This window comes from Cuculus canorus, chromosome 2 (genome assembly GCF_017976375.1).
Source record: "Cuculus canorus isolate bCucCan1 chromosome 2, bCucCan1.pri, whole genome shotgun sequence".
Taxonomy (NCBI): domain Eukaryota; kingdom Metazoa; phylum Chordata; class Aves; order Cuculiformes; family Cuculidae; genus Cuculus; species Cuculus canorus.
Genome location: NC_071402.1, coordinates 123,884,299 through 123,908,599, shown reverse-complemented (window position 1 = coordinate 123,908,599; position 24,301 = coordinate 123,884,299). Strand labels below are relative to the sequence as shown.

At 37.5% G+C, this 24,301-nt stretch overlaps 1 protein-coding gene across 3 annotated transcripts; it reads right to left on the bottom strand.

Annotated features, from left to right (window-relative positions):
* Window positions 1–853: 853 nt before the first annotated feature.
* HACL1 (2-hydroxyacyl-CoA lyase 1) lies at window positions 854–24,290 on the bottom strand. 3 transcript variants are annotated; one of them, XM_054059701.1, is made up of 17 exons: window positions 24,186–24,290; window positions 23,094–23,198; window positions 17,935–17,975; window positions 16,582–16,662; window positions 14,033–14,105; window positions 13,448–13,525; window positions 12,435–12,529; window positions 11,861–11,973; window positions 10,120–10,255; window positions 9,367–9,472; window positions 7,294–7,377; window positions 6,898–6,999; window positions 5,829–5,983; window positions 4,262–4,420; window positions 3,914–4,021; window positions 3,137–3,323; window positions 854–2,737 (listed from the first exon to the last, which is right to left on the bottom strand). In XM_054059701.1, exons 1-17 carry the CDS (start codon window positions 24,249–24,251, stop codon window positions 2,705–2,707), a joined length of 1,722 nt encoding a protein of 573 aa, XP_053915676.1. In that variant the 5' UTR covers window positions 24,252–24,290; the 3' UTR covers window positions 854–2,704. The 3 variants fall into 3 exon arrangements, with proteins under 3 accessions (XP_053915676.1, XP_053915677.1, XP_053915678.1); XM_054059702.1 differs by having other exon boundaries at window positions 23,484–24,283; XM_054059703.1 differs by lacking the exon at window positions 17,935–17,975 and having other exon boundaries at window positions 24,186–24,210.
* Between the last annotated feature and the right edge of the window lie 11 nt (window positions 24,291–24,301).

The window sequence follows — 24,301 nt, the reverse complement described above, 5'->3', positions numbered from 1 at the left end:
TGGTGTAGCTGACAAAGAAGCACTTCTTTTACTTTTTATCTTCTCTATCACCCCCTCAGAAAAAACTATAAAATCAAAAAATTCCTTACAGTATTGACTCAAGCAAGCAAATTGCCATTCTATTACTTTCTTCTACTTATTTCTGCACTATTTCAGGTAATGGAGAGATTCCTGGAAAGAACAGGCACTGAAAGAATTCTCATTTATATTAGTGTGTTTTATAATTAGCTGGAAGGTTCTGCTTCACTGAGGGCCCCTTTAAAACTTGTCCATCTGGTTTCATAGAATTATAGAATAGTTTGGGTTGGAAGAGACCTTAAAGATCATCTAGTTTCAACCCCCAGACTTATGACATCTGTAATTTTTTTGCTCCTTTCAATAAAATTAGGATGGTTCAAAGACACCTTGTTTCTGTCTCATCTCTGAAACTGTTTTCTTTCACGTAGTTTCACCTGTCTAATGCTCCTGTTAGTTGCAACTCCATGGTGTAAAACATGGTACCGAGCAGGTAAGCGATATAAACAAAGTAGTACAGATTTCACTCTCCTTGGTTCTCAAAATATCTCATCACTACAAGCTTAGACTAATATCATGATAATAGAAGTTCTATCTTAAAGCTATAAGAAATAGTGTTAATTCTTTTTAAAAGCTCAATGAAATCCAAACCGATGTTATTGTCTCCCTCCAGTCTCAAATTCTTTGCTTTCCATTTTCCAGGCAGCTCGACGTATTAAAATGAATCATGCATTTTACTGTGGTTATCCAACAACTATTCTAAAAATCCAACGTAAGCTGATTTCCAACAGCTGACACAAAATGCTGATATGATTCAAACACTCATTAAAGGAGAAACAGCATGAAAATCACTTTTTATTAACTTTCAAATATAAAGCAAGAATTTCTGCATTTGCTTACCCAATGCAAATGGCCTCCTCTGCGGTCAGTACCGGCAATAATTCTTATAGATATTTTACATCATCATAATGAATTGTAATTACTACAACATATTAAAATCATTTTTTGAGAGTCAAAAAGAAGAGTGAAACAAAACTGGTTAGAGGCTCCAGCCTTGTCCCACATGCCTTGCAGAGCACCCCAGAGAACACAACACCTTTGCTCTCTCAGCAGCCTCACACTCCTTCACGAATTGTATCCATTCTATCCATTTTATCGTTTTGCTCGTCTTAGCCCTCCTAAGGACGTTACCCTTCTTGACCCCAGCACTCCTACTGCCATGTGTCTATTCCCACACACGTTACAAGCAGCTGTACCTCTTGCCAGACTGCAGTACTCTTGCTCGTGTCAGACACGAGTGCGCAGAGACATTCCTCTGCCTAACAGTAATCCATGCCCACGTGCCAGACCTGAACTGAAGTGAAGAAACTAATAATGCAAGCTTTTTCAACAAACCTAACCGTAGGCGAAGCCCCTGCGAACCTAATCCTCCTCTTCCTTGGGTCAAAAGAGTGACAACGGAACGACAATGGAATTTTCCTTTTTAGATAAGGATCCTCCCAGTGCATTTAAGAACAGATGTAAATATAAAGTAACCTGCTTCGCAGTATACTGAATAGTAGTTGCTGTAGGCCCCGGCACAAGCATAGAGAAAGAATTACTTCCTTTTTGAAGTCTGAGCTCTAAGTCAGATTGTCAGATACAACAACAGATGGAAACAGAGTAGACAGAACTTCAGGCAGGCCCATGACCTGCTTTAAATGTTAGCCCTGCATTACAGCCAGAGCAAGCTGGGCACCAAGTTCCTATACAGCAAGTACATTTGATAGGAAGAAACTATGTTGCACAATTCTGCATGAACACTGGTGGTTGTCTTGTGATGCCAGCCAAACTGAACATTAAGCTCCAGCCTAACACTTTTTTGATCGTCTGTTTTGGTCAATTTTTTGTTCTTTTGTTGTTTTTGTTTTTTTTTTTTTTTAAATGCTTCTGATTTGAAAGATCTATGATTTGTTAACTGTAGAAATCTCTCTAATAAACCTAGTCTTGTTTTTAGCCTACAGGGATGATATTGCCTTTTCAAAGAGCAAACCAAAAATAATATAAGATTTTTTTTCCTGAAAGCACTGTAAGTCTCAGGTAACAAAACCAAATGCAATAGAAACTTAGGCCTTGTGTAAGTCTGCATGTTTAATACGCTACTTCTACCTGAATAGAAGTTGAAAAAGCAACCTGTAAAATTACCAAGTGACTATCAACCCAATGGGATTCAATGCATAATGAGGCCAATCAGCACTTTTTCACAAGATGCTTTGTTTTGGTCCTCACAGGACAAGGTCTTTAAGAAGTAGCATGCTGGTGGTCAGTTAAAAATGAAGTTACTATAACTGCAGACCCTGAAAGACTTCTGTTTCTGTCAGTATAAAACCCTCAGCTCGCTTCCTTCATCCAAAACATTCAAGATTTTAACTCACTAATTATTATGTGTATGACTGAGTAACAGAAAAAGTATGTGATTTTATCATCAGTGTTTCTGTAGAATCCGCTAGAAGGCGACGTATACATTCACGTGTCTTGTTCACTGTACAATTACTTAATTTCAGCATTTAATGATTCCTCTAATAGCAGTTCTTAAATCCCTGTTTGTTCCGATGCTTATGTAAAAGAGAGTTGTTCCAGTTCCACTTCTGGAAACCAATTTAGTTTTTCTTAACACACTGCCTTGCACCACCATTATCTTCATCTTCTACTACAAGTTAGAACGAGTCAGCCAGGGAAATTCCTGAAAGCAAATAAATAACAGAATAAAACTCAGATCAGAATGGATAAACAGTAACAGGATACCAATATATACTAACTATCAGATGGAATCCCAGAGAAAATAAAGACCACTCAAAAATATTTTATCTCATTTTGTCAGGAATGGAAAGAACAACCATAAATTCTGTAAAAAGTCATTAAAGACACTATGCATTAGTAATAGCTAACAGAAAAAAAATTAAAAAAAAGGAAAAAAAAAAAAAGGAAAGCAGACGGTACAGCCCAAAAGCATCAATTTTCCTGTCTCCCAAATCTGAAGACAATCTTTCTGACTTGCAACTGTTTCTGCCTCCTCTGCAGTTTAAGTGACATTTCCTGAGGACTGAAGCTTGCAGAAGGAGCAAGGAGAACATCTATATACCTGTTTCTTTCTCTCAGACTGTGGATCAATCATTACGTTTATAAGACAAGGTGTTTGCTTGTCAGCGAGGCTTGCTTTCAGAGCATTCTGCAGTTCTTCTGGCGTTTTAACAAAGTATCCTTTACCTCCAAAGGCAGACATAATTTCCTCATAGTGTGAATTTGGGAGGAGAGAAACGGGAGGCACACTGTAATGAAATGGAAAACCTCTGATAAAAGGCAGGGAAGAATTGCCAGACTGATCAATTTAATTAATTCGGCAGTGATTTAAAATTGTAAGATGATTATTGTGGTGGCCTGATGAATTCTTCTGCGGTGGAAGAACTATGTTTCCTATAGCACTTACGCTATGTTTACAGGCTAGCATTTGCACCTTCTGGAGACGTTGCTGAGCAAAGCTTTAGCCTAGTTCTCCGGATACAGATATCTCGGCTTCAGAAGCCCAGTGTAAACTCGGAACACAAGTCTCAGGTAATTTTGAATATAATCATGATTTTCGAGGTTAGCCCACTATGAACTCTGTACTGAACTCAGTCTGAACAGCATGCTGCAGGAATCTGAGACAACTAACGTTTCTGTTGCACTGTTGTGGAAACAACAGTCTGGAATTAGGTTGGTTGCTTGCTTTTGCTAAGTGGTCCTTACTCATACTAATTTAGCCTAGGACTAAGTTCACTTTACGAAAAATTTCAGTCTGGATCACAAAGCATTAAAAGTGAAGAGAATGACCATTTTGGCCACTTCTTTAATTAGAAGAACATACTTCCAAGATGCTCACCATGTAGCAGGATCTCCAAACTTTAACATCTCCTTCCAGGCATCTGCATCCAAACCAGTGTAAATCCCATTGTTGTTTACTATGATAATCAGGATTGGCAAGTTGTATCTACAAAAAGATGTATTTGGAAGAATTCTGAAACGCACTTTTTTGTAAGGTGTAACATGATCTGCTCATCACTGGTAACACGTTATGCCACAACAGCATAAAGATGACTATGTATATTTTTTGGCTTGTTTTCACCTGCCATCTAACCAGTACCCCATCTAACCTCAGTGTCCTTGGCCTTCCAGTTGAATTGATCCTGGCAATATACAAAGAAGGTCATCTTGAACAAAAAACAGTTACCTGCAAATAGTCTCCACCTCCATCCCAGAAAAACCGAAAGCACTATCTCCCTCTATGCAGATGACTCGCTTTTCAGGTGTTTGGTCTTTAGCTACCATTGCAGCTGCTATAGCAAAACCGAGTCCAACTCCCATTGTTCCAAAAGTACCTGCATCAAGCCTAAAGGAGGAAATACAGAATTACTATCTCTTTATTCCTACTCAAGCTTTGAAGTCATTCCTACTCAAGCTTTGAAGTCAATCCCTGGTGACTTTATTTTTAATAATTTGCCATACAGTATTCAAATAATGTTTCATAATTAGTACTAAGTGAAAGCAGATGTATAGGTTATTACATTCAGGGAAACATCTGATAAGGCTGCAAGTATTTTAAGTGATATAAACATACAGGAGCTCTAAAATTAAGAACTCATTCACTAGTTGTACTACAATAAAGAACTATTATTCCATGCTTTTAGCTTGCACAGTAACAATATTTCAAAAACATTCAATTACTCCAGTGATAGACAGACTACAGGAAATCTTACTATATTTAATTCCTTGAAAATATAACTAGAAGTCTGAAAGCCATCAATTGTTCAAATTTTAGTCTTCTGTTCAACTTTTGAAATCAAATTGAAAGCTGAAATTAAATTAGATAATTTCAATCAGAAGCACATAATGGATAAAAGCGTACATAAAGAACTAGATTATTCTAGGGTTAACTTTTCAAAGTTGCTTTCAGATATACACAATGCAATCTGAAAAGAGAACCATTAACATTACTGTGCTCTTATTTTAAAGAAGGGGAAGAAATGCAAACTCTTCCTGCAACTTTACTGGAAATAGGGTTTTTGGTTAGTTGGTTGTTTTTTGTTTACAAAGAAGTATTCAGATTTATTTAGGACTCTAGTGCTACTTTTACAAGAAGGCACAAGCTTCACAGTCAGATCACAAGTTTCTCCTCACCAGCAGAACTCACTTTTCCCCCTCATTTAAGAAAGAGCAATTAATTCCTACTTACATTAAAACTAGACTAGACTCTAGACATAATGATTCAAATGACATACTAACACTTCCAAACTGAGGGCCTACATTTTAGGCATGCAGGTTTACAAGAAAGAGTGTCCAATATATAATCCAGTTTCCAAAATAAGTTGACTCTTCTCCGTTTTTGAGTGTTTCAAAGAAAACCTCTTCTTACAAACTATTTTCAACATAAGAATCCCAACAATTATTTTTATTTTAAATCAATATTTACCATAAACTCTGAGCACAGAAATAAACACCTAGATCAGGGAATTTGCCATGATGCAAATCATGATTCCATGATGCACTTTCCACAAAAGAGTGAGAAACTGTCACCATTCTGTCGCAGAGCACACAGACAAGTCGCAAAGTATTCTTAAAATCTATTGCAGTACATAAGTGGAAAACTTCCACCCTCCCAATATACTAAATTTCTATTTTTGATTTAGAACTTTTAAAGAGGAATATAAAAATTGGGACAATCATACTTCTCAGCTAAATGAAAACATTTATACATAGATCTAGTCCATTGAGTCCACACAGCAAAGAAAGTACCACACCTTTGACGGGGATAGTAATTTGGAAGCATAGTTCGTCCAATGTCCATGGTGTTTGCTCCCTCACTTACTAAGATGCAGTCCTTTGGTATCAGTTCTCTGATGTGATGAAAGACTGTGTAATAATTCATAGGCAGAGATTTCTGTAATGCCAATCCCTTAAAAATAAGAGAGATTCATAACTCCTATGCACAGAATTTATAATAAAGTGCTGAACTGAGACACATCAATTATAAGAATGAAAATAAAATTGCACACTGTTAGCTAAAGCTGAAGTACTCTGGTCTTCCATGCATTACATCAAGGTCACTCTTTCCGTATCCATCCGGGTGATGCAACATATCTCAGCTCAGTAACCCCTGGATGGCGTACCATTAACAGAAAGCTATTAAAATTCACTTTAACCTTATAGACGTGAAATTTTTCTGCACACAGGTTTGACCACTTATAATCCTAAGCGGGATGTCATCTGTGTGCTGGGAGGTAGTTCAAAAGAGTGATCTACTATAATGAATTTATTTTAGATCCCAGGCTCTGAAACACGCATCTGAACTAGCAGAATGTGAGTTGCACAAAGTTAGGTGTGTGCCAAGCATCTGTGCTCTTTTGGCCTGAATAGCTACGTGCTTTCAACATAGATGACACATCCACCAGCACTGCTAAACAGCTAAACAGCACAATTACAGAAGAAAACCAAGTGTGTATGTTCACCTAAGCTAGCTTCACTTGGAGGACGTGGAGATATCTGAATTTGCTGCCCACTGCTTAAAAATCATCATCCATAATACAGCAGCTCTGGCTTTAAGAATCCAATGCCAAAGTTTAAAGACTTCCACACAGTTTGGATTTATACAAATCCTAGAATACTTAACTTACAGTCAAGCATTAAGACTTAACTTACAGTTCATAAGCCTGACAAGAGTAAGCCTTTACCAGAACAGTATACATATTCAAAGTCTGGGTGATATGACTGTCAGGAGTAATTGAAGAGCTTGAACATAGAGCAGTGACAAAAATGACCATGCCTTGGTATCTGTTAAAGCAAGAAACCTCCTCTTTAATAAAATACTACCTTTGATCTTTCTTCATTATAATTTATTTTCTCTCTTAGCCTCTTCCACCACTGTGAATTAGAAGGATATTTCAATGGTCTTCTGCTGAATTCTTCTAAGAGCTGGAACAAAATCGAAATGTTGCAGAGATTTCTTTCAACATATTTAAAAAAAATCCAAACACCACAAGCATCAAGAATAATAGTATCAAGATACACAATCACAGTAACACTAATTAGAATGTTTAGCATTTAAGTGGGAATAGTATGGATGGATAGTATGAGTAAGTTGCCTGAAAAATGTTCAGGACGCTTGAACAGTTATTTTTTTCTGTTTCTTTTTTCAATTAGTAACTTACTTGATAGAAATCAGAGGAAATTAAGGTCAAAACAGGAGGATATCTGACATTACTTTACCTGCTTAGTCACTGTGTTTATGTCACCTAATAAAATTGCAGCTGGCCTCACATTATTTCCCAGCTCTTCGGCACAAATATCGATCTATATTTCAAAAAGAAAGACCACCATTAACTCAAGGATATTAGAGGTAAGTTTTTCCCACTTCAAGTGAGGGACTTTGCCTAACAGCATCTTTATACCTTGTTTGGTGTGTTCAGATAACCTCCCTCTCCCTTTCATTTAAATGACATCGTGAAATCCTATGGTACATAGCCATTTTAATGAAAGTTCATATATATCCTTAAAATTTACTGCTTGCTTCTTTCAAGCTTACAGACACTACAGAACTTTATCGGAACATTAAGGAGAAGAAGGTGGTGATTTTAATGATAACTATATAAGAACTAAACATATAGGTTTAGGTATACCCTTAGAGCCTACACAAAGCAGTAATGTTCTTCCTGAGAAAAGTTTGCGTATGTTAATTGGCAGTGAGAATTTGGCTACTACAAATAAACTGAAAAGTAAATTGCGACAACTGAAGAAACTTCCTCACTTTCTTTATCAGTAATACACCCGACCTCAAAGGTTACACGGAATACGAACTGAGTTAGTATTTTAATTTTTCACCCTTGAGAGTGAAAAAATTACTTCAAGTGAAAAGAAAAAGTATTTTTCTTTGCATTCTTCAGAAAAAGAAAAACATAAAAGATGTATTATTTCATAAGCCAAACCGAATTCCAGCTTAAAAATTTGTGTTATTCCTCTGGAAAAGATGCAAAGTTTGGAAGCTGAGATTACGTTTCAGATGCCAAAAGGGAAGCCAGTCAGCACACTGAATCAACTACTGGTCTTCAATCACAGACAGGAGGAGACTTTAAGGACACAAACAATTAAATGACTTGTCTTTCTAAGAGCCGGCAGATTGCCAAATACATTCATTAGTTCAATAGCCTTTCTTCCTCTTTTCCTATTAATATTTCTGAGTGACTGAGCTCTGACAGTGACTGACTCTGGATGTGAAAGTAACCCTATTTCAAAAAAATCGAGATGAATCATAGAATCACTAGGTTGGAAAGGACCCACTGGATCATTGAGTCCAACCACTCCTAACAATCCCTAAACCATGCCCCTCAGCACCTCATCCACCCATCCCTTAAACACCTCCAGGGAAGGTAAGTCAACCACCTCCCTGGGCAGCCTGTTCAGAGAGGAGTCAAACAGTATGAGAGATTTCACAATGCCTAAACTGCATCAGAAAAAGTGTGAGCAGCAGGTTGAGGGAAGCTATTCTGTTCCTCTACTCTGTTCTCGTGAGACCTTGCCTGGAATCGTCAACACAGGAAAGACATCTGTTGGAACAAGTCCAGAGAAGGGCCACGAAGATGATCAGAGGGCCAGAATACCTCCCACATGAAGACAGGCTGTGAGAGTTGGGGTTGTTCAGCCTAGAGAAGAGAAGGTTCTGGGGAGACCTTATAGCAGCTTTCCAGTATTTAAAGAGGGCCTACAAGAAAGCTGAGGAGTGGCTCTTTTTCACAGAGTACAGTGACAGGACGAGGGAGAATGGTTTTAAGCTGAAAGAGGGCAGATTTAGATTAGATATTGGGAAGAAACTTTTTACTGCTAGGGTTGTGAGGCACTGGAACAGGTTCCCAGAGAAGTTGTGAATGCTCCAACCCTGGTAGTCTTCAAGACCAGGTTGGATGAGGCTTTGAGCAACCTGATCTAGTGTCAGGTGTCCCTGTCCATGGCAGGGGGCTTGTAACTGGATGATCTTTAAGGTCTCTTCCAACCCAAACCATTCTATGTTTCTATCATGATTCTATACGGACGTGTCTGCTCTCATTAGAGCAGCACAAAGTCCCTGACAGCTGGAACAACGTTGTAATCATTTTTAAAAATAATAAAGTAAAAAAAATTAATAAAGAAATCAGAACTATTTCTGGAGAATTGCCACAACTATAAGCACTATACTGTCCATAGGGCAGTATTTGCTACATTAAGTACACTAACAAAACAACCTACAACAATTGCTCTACGCTAGAGCACAGAGGATTTCCTTAAAGTGATAATAATTTTTCTGCTTACCTGAATAACCTTTACATCTTGTTGAAATCTTGGTGGAAGTCCAAAATGCAAAATCCAATTCAACCTTGCACCAAGCAAGATGATTACATCAGCATGCTGCAGTGCCCTAAAAACAGGAAATAAAAAAAAAAGATAAGAAAAAATTATTAATAAATTTAACATTCACACCTAGTAAGGTTCTTATAGTTCATTCACATTATTTTGCTAAAAGTCAAAAAGAGCTCTTATAAATTACTTTAACCATAACCTTTCAGTGTAGTTTCAAACACCTTATTTTCTTTTTAAATAAATTGCAATTTAGTGAGAGTATACTGCCAATACTATGCAGAAACAGCACACAGCAAAATTTCAACTGCATCTTATACTTCTGTTTATGGTGATAAAATAAAAAGCTAGTAATTTTCTAGTGCATTGAGTCAAATGTCTATCATAAACCATTTACCAGTTTCACTGTATGTTACAAAATACATACTAACAACATTGATACAGCTATGTGCTATAGGTTTCATGGTTACAGAATATTAGGTCTCAGATAAAGCATCTTCCTGGCCAGCATTCTAAGCACTATCAAAAGTGATCCACCTAAATCTGTTGTTTCTTTCCAAGCCAGATCTTCAGTGGTCTAAAATTATGTGCAAAATGTGGTTGAAAAACTTTTGTTGTATGCATTTTGTCTTCCCTGGCATGTGTAGACCACCACAATTCCTAGTTGTTTCTCAGATGTTAGGATTAGAAGCCTTGCTTTATATTTACGTTGATCTTGCTGCAGCTACACAGTTTGGATGGTTATCGGGAACTACTCCTTTTGCCATTGGTGTAGGCAAAAAAGGCAGTCCACAAAGGTCCACCAGCTTTCTGATGTTGTTTTCAGCACGGGAATAAGCAGCACCTGAATGAAATGAAAGAGACTGTTTAATACCACAGAAACTGATTATATTTGCTTGAATGTAAATTAACCCAATTGCATCAGTGGTAGAAAGAGTACCTCATTATGAAAGCTGCCTGTTCTTTTTCATTCCAGAGAACTCAAAACATAAAATGCAAAAACTACAAGTATTTGGGTTCAAATTTCCCATATTTTTGACAAAAGCTTTTTTACCTAAAACTTGAGCTGAACTATTTAGCTATTTCTGTGAAGCAGAGCAGGGAAAATAGGAGATTGCTTATCTAAAATGACAGTTTTGGGTGGGTAAATTTCTGTACTACAGGGCAGAGGCTTCGGCAGCAGCATAGATAATGACCTTTGTGTCATACCATGTCATTTTTGGCTTGCCCCATACATGCTGTTGTATTACACGCTCCACAACTATCTAGCCAAACAGATCTTTAATGAAAAAAACCAGCAGCTCAAAGAAGACCTTGCGAAGATGTGTGTTTGTGCATACATTTACTGTGATGGTACTTTTGGTATAAGGCTGCTGAGTAAAGGTTGCACGGGCAAATCTAGCATAACTGACTTGTTCCTGTGCAACGACTTAAGGCCATCGAGTCTTAAATTCTGAAGAATAGTTTTCTACATTTCTTCCCAAAATTCTGCTAACAATAATATATAGCAGAAAGTCCAGCTACATTTGTTAAGCAGAAAATACAACATTTCTCAACTGTTGACATCAAGAAAATACACATCTAAGTGTTTTTGAGTTTTCTACCTTTCATGTTTAAAGAACATCCTTTTGTTCATGTATATCAATTCAGAGAGAGGGGAAAAACCCCCTCTCCTTATGCACTTTCTGTTTACTGTTTCATTACCTAATCAATTACAAGATCCATCTCATCTCAATCATTTCACTTCCTGGTTAAACACAGAACCTCTATCCAAGATACAAATCATTCCCAGGTCTGCAGCACAGACTGGGTGAAACCAGTTAGCATTTTCAATTATTTTCCTAGCAGATCTGCATCTTTAACAGAAACACCACTGCAGTGACTCACGTGCCACAAGGATGGACAAAAAAAACCTGAACCAGAAAAGAGAATAATTATACTTTATCTTTAGAGACATCTCTATTTCAGGAAGAGTAAAATGAAAAGTCTGTAAAACATATGCTGTGTTGCTTCACGTCCTCACACAGGTAGGCTGGCACTTTCAGTAAGTACATATTGAAAAAAAGATCTTTGGTTACTTTGATTCTTTCTCCACATGCCAAAGCATCAGAGAGAGCATTTATTCTTATAGAATTTGTTGGAAAGTTTGGAAGTGATCCCTTGGTATTGGCTCTATGCTTAAGGTAAACATCTGATTTTTTTTCTAATTAAACCTGTATTTTATCAATTGACTTTGCTCTTAAACTAGATGAAAACAACATTTACACAAAAGAATGAAAACATTCTAAAACCAGCAGATTTTAGCATTACATTTTGAAGAATTTTGTTTTGTTTTCTTTTTTGAATAGAGTGTGACAGAGATGGCTAATACTTATAGGGAAAAGAAATCTCTTTGGTCACTGGTCTTGTCCCAAACTTGTACAGTTCAAAGCAAAACAAAGCATGCTACCTTTGCCAATGATCAGCAGAGGCTGCTTGGAATGAGCAATGACAGACACTGCTTCAGACACAGCAGAACATTCAGCTGCGCTTATGGGAGGTGGCAGGCAGCATTCTACCCACCTGAAGTATAACAAAACAAAAGAGGCTATTAAAAAACATTAAAACAAGAAATGTACCTGTTGTTTAGCTTAAAACTGCAGCTGCTGCACACCACGTTACTAACAGCATTTATCAGAACAGGATATATTTTTTAAAGCTGACTCAGAAGTTTTCTCACGTTTCTTTAATCGTACAGGTAGTGTTATTCCAGAGATTTACAAAATGACATTGTTGTATTACCATCATAATTCATTCCTTTTTTGCACATTTTATTACAAACTATAATTTATATGACACGTGACAATGCAATGTTATATTTAGAGGCTCGATTTTTAGTACCATTTCAGCCTTGTGGCACATTATTTAATCTCTTGCTGTTGTTTAGCTTTTTCTTGTTTTAATAAAAAAAACCCCTACAAGTAACTTAAAAACTATTTTTTTAATTCAGTGACTTAAAAACAATGAATATAACCTTTACGCACTTGACAGAGCTCTTATTCACCTGAAGATTCACAAAATCCCCAGGTATGTCGATATAGCAGGAACCTGGACGACCGTATATGCTGGTTCTTACAGCCTAGAAAACAGAAAATCACAGTTCTAACCACTGTTTGAAAGAATTTTAGAAATCTTTCTACGTAAAACTTTCAGCAAAGAATGAAAATGCTGTTTCATATTGCTGAACCACCACAGCGAAGGCTCCAAAGGATCGATTTATACCAACAAATTAAAGTTTTGATAGCTGTTTACATTTTCCCTGTATGTCTCCTGCAGCCTTTCAGTAGACACACGTGTCTGTAAATTCTTTGCCTAATTTGCAATGAGACAACTGCATTATCAGCTACTGTATTTGGAGATACTGAATTAAACTTTCATGCTGAATTCTGTTTAGAATTACAGAACAAACAGAGAAGAAACAAGACAACCAATGCCTCCGTTCTGTATTACTTTTGAATTCAATTCTATTACAGGAAGATGTTCTGCTGAATTTCCACTTCTGGAAACATTATATTTGCATGTAGAATTTAGGCTGACATAGCTAAAGTGTTGTTACAGCAGTCATAAGAGACATTTTCAACACATTCTGAAGCATTGAGATAAGGATGTGTTTTCTCTTGCTCTCGAAAAACCCAAACACAATCATCTCCAACCCCACTTCTCCAAATCTTCACATAATGAGTGTGGTAAAGAGCTGAAGTTTGCATTTCTAGTTCTCGTACCTCTCACTAAAGGCATTTCTTCCATAAAAATCTTTCCAGCTCTGACTGAAGCTAACACCACCACAGACTGGACCAGAATCTATTTCTAACCTGCTCTATAGCACAGTTCACCAGAAAAACTTCCCTCGTCATTACTTTACTTGATCAACCATTGCCTAACATCTTTAGGATCAAACTATTTACAGTAACATCTATACAAAATCCAAACCCTCAAAACTTACACAGCAGAAGACAGTTAGTTGATGTTTTGTTGCTAATTTAGTATTTTTTCATACCTTTTCAATAACAGCAGGAATAACTTCCAGGCTGCTTGGGCGGACAGACAGTTTGTTGTACAGCCTCCCAGCTTCAACCTGAATAAAAGCATATAACCATCATATTGATTTATCAAAGTAATTTGCTCATTTCCATCTCATTTCAACATGAATAAAAGGGAAAAAAAATTACAAATGGAAAACAACAAGCTGAAAATTCCCACATAGAAAAAGGCAGTTCCTCAGCTTGGTGGAAACTGCCAAAACCATACTTATTCCACTGAGTGCTTAAGCACTTTTTCCAGAAAGTGGTGCTTTTCTTAGGAAGTTTCTTTTTTGCTTTCTTCCACCTCAGAACAGACAGACAAAGGCAGTTTATATCAACTGAGAACCTGAAACAGGGCATGGATTCTAACACGACTCCGGATATTCCGATCTCCTGTATTTCCGCCGTGTCGATCTTAAACCAGCAGATGGAGCAAATCAACAGCATCATAACATCTGTCAGGCAATGTAGTGACTGGAATCGTTATTCTTACACTAACGAAGAAACAACACCCATTACTTAACAGAAACTGTTCGGTAGAAAGTTGTATGTCTGTGTACCTGCGGAAATTCTTGGAAAGCTCCCATGGTTTCCTGATTTCTGTCAGAAGAGCCTCCAATAACAATCAGGGGCCTAGAAAAGTAAATTAAAAAAACAGTAAGAAAACAAAACCCCAATATTAAGCATGTCTACATTTTCCATAAAAGCAATCACATCTGTAAGCTCCCCTGATGGTCAGATCCTACTGTTCTTGGGATGCTGTGCACTTTCAGCATCTGCAGATCTCAAAAGAAACAGAAATTGACCAGTACAATACAAGGGTGTACTCTAAATATCAGTGTTAGCTTTTAGGTGACTGGTTTTAGGAGAGTCTGCCCGTACTAAGTGATCTGCAGTTAGCATGAAAATTCTAACACTAAGTCATATTGCTAGCAATTTTCATTACAGTTTGATAACATGGGGGACAAGGTGGTTTGAGAGGAATTACAACAGCTAATCTAAAAAGCTAAAAAGTATTGACTGATCTAAAAAGTATTAAGATGTTTATTCATAAGAGGCGTTATAACACTAGAACTAAGAAACACAGTAGGAAACAGTCTTTTCAGAAAGGTTAGATTTTCTTGGTGTACAATTTGGAATGCAGCAGAAATCAGCCAAGTATCTGACAGCGCTTCTCCCTGCATTCAGTTTTAATTGAAAAAAAACCCAAACCAACTTCCTCAAAACAAAGATCAAGGGGGTGAACAGAATTTAATACGTCTACAAGTACATTTATTCTTAGATTGGTTCATAGGTTCATAGCTATGTGAGAAAGGCAGCACTAGTTTACAATATGGGTTATACATTCCACAGGACCACATTTTTATTATAATTCCCACAAAATTATTGTCCCACAGTGAATGAAAGTTGGCCTTTTACTCAGTTTGTAGGTCACACTCAAACTCCTTAAAATGCTTAATGCAGTATCAATACAAGAAAGCTGTCGTATTAATCTGCTCTGTCATCCACACTGAAGAGAAGTATTTGGTCAATAGCTTTCTAGGCTTTTTCTCCTAAAGAATTTCCCTTCAAATATTGTCTTTCTTTTAAATGCATTTATCTTTACAAGGTGTTAAGCTGAAAACTTTACAGTGTGCACGATCCATAATTCTAAATTTAATCACCTGTAAAATTTGCAGATATGTGTATCTAGATCCAAGCTTCATAATCAGGCATGTCTGTCCCACAAACCAAAAATCTCAGTTCTAATCCCCCAACATGGTGAGATGAGAACTTCAGGCTGTATCTTACGTCTATTAAAAATCCTATGGAAAATCCATTTGGAGTGTAGTCTAGATATTTTTTTCTGCTGATTCTCTCACTTCAGCAAAATAATTATGACTATCCATATATAACCAGTCTGTTTGACAGCGACAAACCCGGTGTTCCTTCCACTTATCTCTTTCAAATTTATTTACATGTTTTAATAAAAGAAATTACTACTTCAATACTGGGATATAACAAAGAGGATGCTCTGCTCTTAAGAAAGCCAACGCCAATAGCTACGTCTTGAAAAGTTTGCTTTCGCTTTGAAAGTTTATATAGCTGTAACCAGAAAGATTTTTCCAAAATAAATCATCATATTGTTCTACTGTCACTATACCACAGATATTTTTAAGAGCAGTGCTTATTACTGCATGTAGCTTAAATGAAGCCAAAACCAAGAGAGAGGCAGGAATAACATTGACAACGAGACTGGTAAGAATGACAAGGATCAGGGGCTTGCAGGAGAAGAACTCTAGTAAACTGAAAAAAATTTCAACTGCAGCCGCAGGTAAAGAGCATGGTATTTCCCCATGCTACTGTACAATGAAATCTTACAACTGTCACAAACTTTTCTTTGGAGACTATTCTCACAGCCAAAGTGTGACACAAAGCCTTTCTCTTGCAATGAGGTAGAAGATAAGAAGGTAGCAGTGTAGGCAATTTTTAACACAAAATATCAGAAGATTTTACCCATGCAAATGCAGTTTACCAAGGCCCCATTAGCTATCTAGTGGACTAGATTTACACATTAAGAACTCACTACGACAAGATTTCTGTGGCAGACCAGCTGAAGCTGCAATGCCTCAATGAAGGCTTGTGGGAGTAAATGCTATCACTCTGTACATAATTTAATTCAATACTTAATTACGGCTCTAAATGTCTGCGTGGGGAGGAAATACAGATTTTAATAATGCAGTTGTCAATTTGTTCACATATGGAATACAGTAATTCAAAAGCAATGGGGATTTAAATTTAGAAAAAACCTCCAAGACTCTCCATGAACAATAAAGCACTACAGGCTGAATATCAACTTAATTTTCAAATGTATCCATGTATTCAGTACACTTGCAGATTCTTCCAATATATGCATAATGGCGTAGGACAAAAAAGAGACTTTTATCCATGAGAATACAAAAAATGGCACTAAATAACTTTTGGGGTTGATAAATGAAGAATTCCCTTCTCATTACCCACAAGAAAGAACAAAATAAAGTCCTATACTAAATAATGCAGAGCTCAACATCTGCAACAGATAACAGCAAACAATTATTAAAATTTTAAAGGGGAAATGTAGTTAAATTACCAGCAGTTGATGGTTGCATTTGCCATCCCACCAAGGGCATGTAAAAAACCTGGACCGGACACCACAAGACATACTCCTGGTCTACAGAAAAAAAAAAAAAAAAAAAAAAAGAGGAGGTAGAGAGAAATGGACAGTGAGCACAGGGAAGATGAAATCATCTATCACCAATAAAAATTAGTAAGATGCTGAAATTTAAATTTTAAATTTTTACTCACGGCATCAAAATGCACAAACAGCAAGGGATTTGTGCAAAGGACTAACTACAGGCATGGGAATCAGAAATCATTTAGCTGTACCCACCCAACTGGAAAAACAAGTGAACAGTTGTTATGTGCCTCCCACACAGAAGTCTGCAACATATGCAGGCTCAGCACAGCACAATTTCTTACTTCTTATATTGCATTTACTCCATCATCTAGTGCTTATATGGAATTGGGCAAACCACTTATATTTGCAGTTTTCTCAACTCCACTCTAGCACTAGATATCAATGAAGAAAGCTCACAAAGGAACAAATGCATCTGATGCAACACAAATTTTATTACAGTTTAATTAAGGCAGAGGCACTTGCTATGGCAGGTGATGAGATAAAAATGACAATTCTTAACTACTGAGCATTCTTTAGCAGCTTTACAGATTCTTTACCTATCAGCCTACTTCTAGAGAATTATTCAAAGGAAGAAAAACTACAAAACTGTGTAACACAGGTGCCATGCTTAGAGATAGAATAAGGAATGATCATTTGCATCATTAGGTCTGCAATTGTGGGCAATCATTTTACTGTATGTTTACTTTTGAAAAGGATCCATGGGATACACAAATAGCACTCCTCACAAGTCACAGAACGCTTCCCAAAAACATTAAGAGCAAAATGCAGCAGAAAAAAGGAAAAGCTAGTACTTCAAGTAAAAAGAAGCAAGCGGAGACTGGAAGGCATATGATCAGTTTCTGTACTGATAAGGTATTTGTTCAATATGCCCATATGATTAGATTAAGGTATAGTGGGTTCACCAAGTTGCAACGAACAGTGGTGGTGGAATTTCTGCTCCTCATACCAATAGTGTTAAACTACTGATCAGAAATTAAAAGACAAAAAAAAAAATAGACAGTTATACAATGGACAATATCATGAGCTTAAGCACCTCCTTGTTCCTGCCCTGAATCTTGACAATAGAAATGCCTATAACCGCTATTGACAGTTATTTTAGAATTCATGTTTCATTTTAACTGTCCTACATATGCACAGAGTAAACCCACTCAGCTTCGAACCAGAAAAACTTCCCTAGCTTCTAGCTGTTGAGTCTAATACAGTTAATATGATATTATTATAAATATTAATAAATATGGAATGTACCTGCCAGTCAAATATCCAACAGCAGATGCAGCATAACACGCCTATTGAAAATTGGAGTTAATTATACAGTTATTATTATATATACACTTCATGATGTCTTGTACATAACTTTCAACAAAAATACTGAAAATAAGCACGTACAGATTTTGCCCTGATCATTAGAGCTTAAATATAAATAGAAGCACCGCTGCACCCTCCCCATTATAAGATGTGTTCATGAAGCCTTATGTGAAAAATCTCAAAACTCATCTCCACACTTCAGGCCTCTGTTATTCCAGGATATTACATTAAAAATATTTATGATTTAAAAAATAAAGGAAGCAACAACATAAAAGAAATCCCCCATAAATAGGGAAGCAAAATGAACAAAATAGTGTAAGAAATTTCTGCCTTCTAGACTGACATGGAAGAATGATTTATAAGAGAAAGGTAACAAACGGAAGTCCAACCGTCACTGGAATGAGTCATCATATTTCAGAAATTAAGCAAGAGGTTGAAAACACACACCAGAGAGATTCTTTAGAAGATAACGGATTGCCTTTTACAAGCTGAGCACTGAAGTACTTCTCAATCTATTTCTGGTATCACATTTAGCTTTAGCTACTTTGACAATTTTAAGAAAAACTCTATTTTGAACAATTTTCACAAAAATAATGCTTACAACGTGTTACCATACCTTAGTAGCAGTACTACTATAGAGTATGTTTTTATGCTATTCCTGTAGTAATATTAAACATTCAGATACATATCTCACCTGATAACAAGGCAATACATGACCAAGTAGAAAGAGAAGCTTACAGGCAACCCAAGAACTCCAAAGGATTCACACCCATAACATCGCGCACTTCTTCCCTCATGTTCTCATGCTTTTGTCTTGAATTCTGCAAGTTCTAACACTTAATGGAAAAAAAGTAATATTGCAATTTTTTTTTTTTTTAAAGTACGGTCCTGGCCTCATAGGCTGCCTCTTTCCTTTTGAAATAGAGTTGGGATTTTGTTTTTCAGTTTTATTTGAGCACTGTTGTGGTAAGAATAGGTAACACAGAAGCTCCTTCTAATAGTTACAAAGCTATTATACATTTTCCTCAAATCAATCAATAATTCTCAGTAACACAGCATGTTAGCAATCTCAGCTTAAATGAGTGAAAACACTGATTTATTATAAGTTCATACACAGAAGGAGAAACAGTCTTTAAGATCCTTGTGCTCCGACAGATACAGACCAACTGTTTGAGAAAAATGTGAGGCATAGTAGTGGAATATTAAGCAGCCTTTATTTGCTTTGCAGCATTCAAATAGGAAATTGTTGACAAAAAAAGTATAAGAAAAATCTTTTTCTACTTTTCATAAGTCTCTGACAGAGAAGAAAAATGTCGCTAATATTTAATAATGAGATAACATTTTGATGACACATCTGCATCTAAAAGTTTAGAAATATCTGGAATAGGTGTCATTGAAAATCTTATTAATGGAGCTCAAAGCATGGTGTTGAGTTTCCATGGTAATCATTTTTTAGAACTGAGTGCCAAATAAAGCAGTAAATAGAATTTGGGTTCACATACAGTCATTGCCATTAAAACTTCTACTGTTTCATTCCACAAGGAAGCAACATGACTAAATCCATCACTATTTAGAGGATAGGAGATCAGAAATAATTTTGAAGGTATACTTCAAGATTCGTTTTGTGTGAACAGTAAGAACAAAAACCCATTTTACTTATGAACTGTGCACCCCACCACTAAAATACGAGTAACTGCACTCATGTTATCTGTTGAGGTCACAACACAGTTGATCAGCTGAAACCATATTCTCATTTTCCTCAGACAGGCAAGGAAGGACATAGGCACGTAAAATGCTAATAAGCACCAAACCCACAATCAACATTAGGATGGAATGTAGGAGGTTCAGACGCAGGCACTGAACCCAAAGTTTGCAACCACCGCCAAGTGCTAGGTTTGAAACATAGCGAAAGCACAGCCCTGTTGCTCTCAACAAATAGAAGCACACCAAGCACAGTTTTACTAAATTAGTCTGTCTTCAACTCAAATGTAAGCAAACTAATACAACATAGCTAGTAAACAATCGTTAAGCATTTATGTACCCAGTGGCCCAGCTAAAACAGTACTGCCACACCTAGGAGCAGGCCTGAAGCCCTTACGTTAGTTGTATCTAATGCTAAATGTTCCTATGGGGCGCGTGATCAACTTGGTATGAGAACTTGCTGTATTAACCCAGGCTTGGTACATGATGTCTTTTGTTATACCATACAGCTTAAGTGTGGGTCTTGAAAATGCGGACACCAGTTTAACGCACCAGTCCTAGAACAATAAGCTACTTGGGGCTGGCCAATTAGTAGCCACTGAAAAAGTGTAACTCTGAGTGCTAAGAAGACAGTGCTTTTGCTTTAGGAAAAGCAGCAACACTAAGCAGGAGAGGAAAAAAAACACAGAAAACAAACCTCAGCCAACACATGTGTAGCAGGATAAGGCATCTGTCTTGGCCTGGGAAAGTAACACCCATCCAGCACCGCAGGGTCCATAGTCTAGGCATGGAGGCCAAGGGTAAGATCCGTTCAGATCAAAACATCTTATAAAAAGATATCTTGAATCTAAGGGGTTTGATTCCAGCACCTCTTACTGAAGGCTTCTCGAGTCCAATTTCCTTGACAGCTAGCACCATATGTGCTAACTGCACTGAACCTGCTCCAGCATATTATGTACTTGGAAGTAACTTAGGATATGATTATCAAGAAGAGATTGCTTTGATTACGTAGTAACAATTATTATTAAAAATTCAGAATTAAGCACTAGTGATGTGTGCTGCTAATGAACTACAACCTAGTAAAGGGGTCTTTTTAAAGTTTAAAACTGATCAGAGTTATCAGTTTCTAAATGCTCATGACAACCTCTAATTATGCAGGGACTGATAAACAAAACAAACGCCCCTATTGAGTTACAATATAACTATTCAGGGGTACATGGGACACAGGCTGAACTGCTTCTGGCCAACCCATGCCATGTTACAGGCCATGGAAGATTAGCTAACAGATACTGGTAGTACTACTTAGTTTCTAACTTCATGCTTTAACCTGGACTTACTAGTCAAACAGTTTATTCTGTATTTTTACAGGCTTTTGCTACACCTGGCCCAGAAATGAGGGAAAAACTCAGCTCCTGGCAAAAAACTGTTTTCCATACGTCTCAGAGCATACTGGGCTGCCTTCACCAATAGAGGAAGTAGCTGTATACACATCCTCCATAGACAGACCACACAACTAATAAACTTAGACAATTAAAATTACGTCATGTGCAAATATTAAGCATATCTTGAATACACTGTGTATAACACTCTACTCTTTCCTGTCAAGCAATTACTCTATGGCTTTACTGAGGACAAGGAACAAAACAAAACCACTACAAGTTATACTTTTACTCATCCTTTTCCACTCCCCAAACTACAGAAGTCCTAATATTTGGATGCTATAACAAGTCTTCATCTTAGTGTTATTCCCCTAAGCGAAATATCTCACAGTTTACACACAGGAGAGTTTCTTACCTTCTTCACTCTAACACAAAAGAGTCTAGTAAAGACTGAAAAAGCCTTTCATTTGGCAGTGCAAAGTAATCTTCTCTGTTAATTACATGTGAGGAAATTAATTTTAATCATGTTAATAACCAAAGCCAAAGCTAAAATACTTGCTAAATGGCCTACAGGAACACAAAGAACGTGTTGAATTCCCAGTCCTTCAAAGGAATCGAATACACCTTTTAAACATATTTGTATATGTTTGCCTCTGTCAGGTTACCGATTTTCCATAGAGACATGCATTCCTTTAAATTCTCAAATTCCAACACAAGGATATAAAAATTAGCAAAAATATACAGCTCATAACCACTTGATTTAGGAGAACGAGTATTATAATACTTTCTTGACATCTGGGGCGATCCATGAAGGCTATGAACTACATCCTGGAAAACAGAAAAAGAACACTGCAGCAAAATACAGGCACCTGAATACTGTGCAGGTCCAGAATATTAGGAGGAGTTCCTTGCAAAAGTGGTAAAGTTCTAATTAATAGAGTTCATAGACAGAAAGGATCCATAAGCAAGTTAAAACACAAGAAAAATCTCCTCAAAAGGTAATAATCAAGCAATTTATTTGTTGGCATCAATTACAGAAAATTGACAAAGTAGTAGAGCATCTCCGAGTACGGAAAGCTGATGGTCCATTTGCTAGCAGCTAGCTAGACAGCCTGCACAACAATCCTTGAAATGGAGGTATAAATCTGAGGTTACTATATTCCGCTTCAGAACACCTAAGAAACTACTGAATGCTTCAAGAGCTACTACTAGGGAAAACCAAACAAATCCAGAAGTAGTGGCATAACACCGTAATGCTAATGACAACTGAGTCTAATTTCTGATACCTACACAGCGAACCTGAAGTATATACAATTAGGACTGCCCAAATTTATGTTTGTGCTTGATTTTGAACATTCAGAAGCATTTTAACCTTTTAGAGTTTGCTGTTTGGTTAGCTTTTCAAATACAGGTTAAGAAAAAAAAAAGATATTCCAATTATTGAAAATAGTAAGACAAGTTTATCAGCAGGAAACTGCAAGAACAGATGATGAAAAAAACCCTATGTTTTTAGGCCTGTGGGTAATAGCTCCTAAGTAAAATATCATTCTAAACAAAGAGGATGAAGTAGCTAAGAAAGTCCTGAAAAATTATTTAAAGTACAAACAATTAGAGAGTGAGAATTATTAATATTGTTCTAATTGGGAAGGGAAGACATGAACAAAAGAAATTGACAGTAGTAAAATTTAAGGGAGAAGTATATTGGAAAGTCTACAGAAAAACAAAAACCTGGATGAGCTTCCCAAGAGGAAGGCATCTAAAAATGAGAAAAAGAGTTGCAGTTCCCTTATCAGAAAAGGAGGGGGCACATAAAAATGGAAAGAAGAGCTAAAAGAAACAGCCAACCCTATCCACCAATGCTTCTCCTTATTCTGGAATGACAGTAACTGCTTCCCTACAGGTTCTTTAAAGGAATGTTCAATGACAACAGACCTGCAAGTAAGAAAATGTAGATCTGATTTCATTCCATTGCAAAAAGGTTAAATGAAAGAATCGGTCACACTATACATGTATACTTACAGCTTGTTCATTTCTCATTCCTACATATTTTATTCCAACTGCTTGTGCTGCAATTGCGATTTCAGTGACTGGAATACCAACAATGCCAAACATATATTTAATATTCTAAAAGGAAAAACATTAAAAGAAGTCAGAATTGTTTTCAAAAGAAAGCTTTAACAAAACATAAAACAAGCATGGCTGTTCCAACCACACAAGCAGCCTGAAAATACATAATAACAACATACATATTCACATACAAGTCCACAGGGGAAACATGTAATGCCAGCTGGCATTAGCAACTTGTCTTCAGTAGCTGTCAAAGGGATTGTGGAGGCTTTCAAGCAGTGAAACAACGGGGCAGCTCTTCAGTCAACCTAAGTCCAGCACTTTTCACTGACCACTTCTTACCTGTGACCACTCTGCTCCATCATTGTTTCTCATCATGTCAATTTTGCCTCCTCTGAAAATTCCTCCTGGTGTCTCATGTTCCTACACTTTTGCAGAAAACTAATACCAAAAAGGCCACCAGGGGCTGGAGAACAAACCTTATGAGGTGCGGCTGAGGCAACTGGGGTTGTTTAGCCTAGAGAAAAGGAGGATGAGGGGAGACCTTATTGCTCTCTTTACAACAACCTGAAAGGAGGCTGTAGCGAGACGGGTGTTGGTCTCTTCTCCCAGGCGATAGGGGATAGGATTTAGAGGGAATGAGCTCAAACTGTGCCAGGGGAGGTTCAGATCGGACATTAGGAAAAGCTTCTTCACTGAAAGGGTTCTCAGGCGCTGGCATAGGCTGCCCAGGGAGGTGGTTCAGTCACCATTCCTGGAAGTGTTTAAAAGACGGGAAAATGGGTGCGTAGGGACGTGCTTTAGTGATGCACAGGTACAGCTGGACTCGATAGTCTTTTCCAACCAAACGATTCTATGATTCTATGACTCTTAAGTGACGGACAGAGACAGCCTCACGCCCTCACTGGGACCCGGTGCGGCGGGACCCCTTTCCTTCCCACGAAGCCACGGAACAAGCCCTTTTCCCCCTTCTCCGCTCTTCGCGGCCGGCGGGCACTGTCCCTGCGCGCTCGCCGTAGGCCGCCCCCCTCGCCTCGCCCTTACTTGAGCCTTGAGGGACTCGGCGATGAGCTGGGCCCCGCTGACCGCCTCCCCGCTCTCCGGCGCCATCGCGGCCCCTCGGCCGAAGGTCAGGAGACGCTGACTGGCGTGGCCAATGA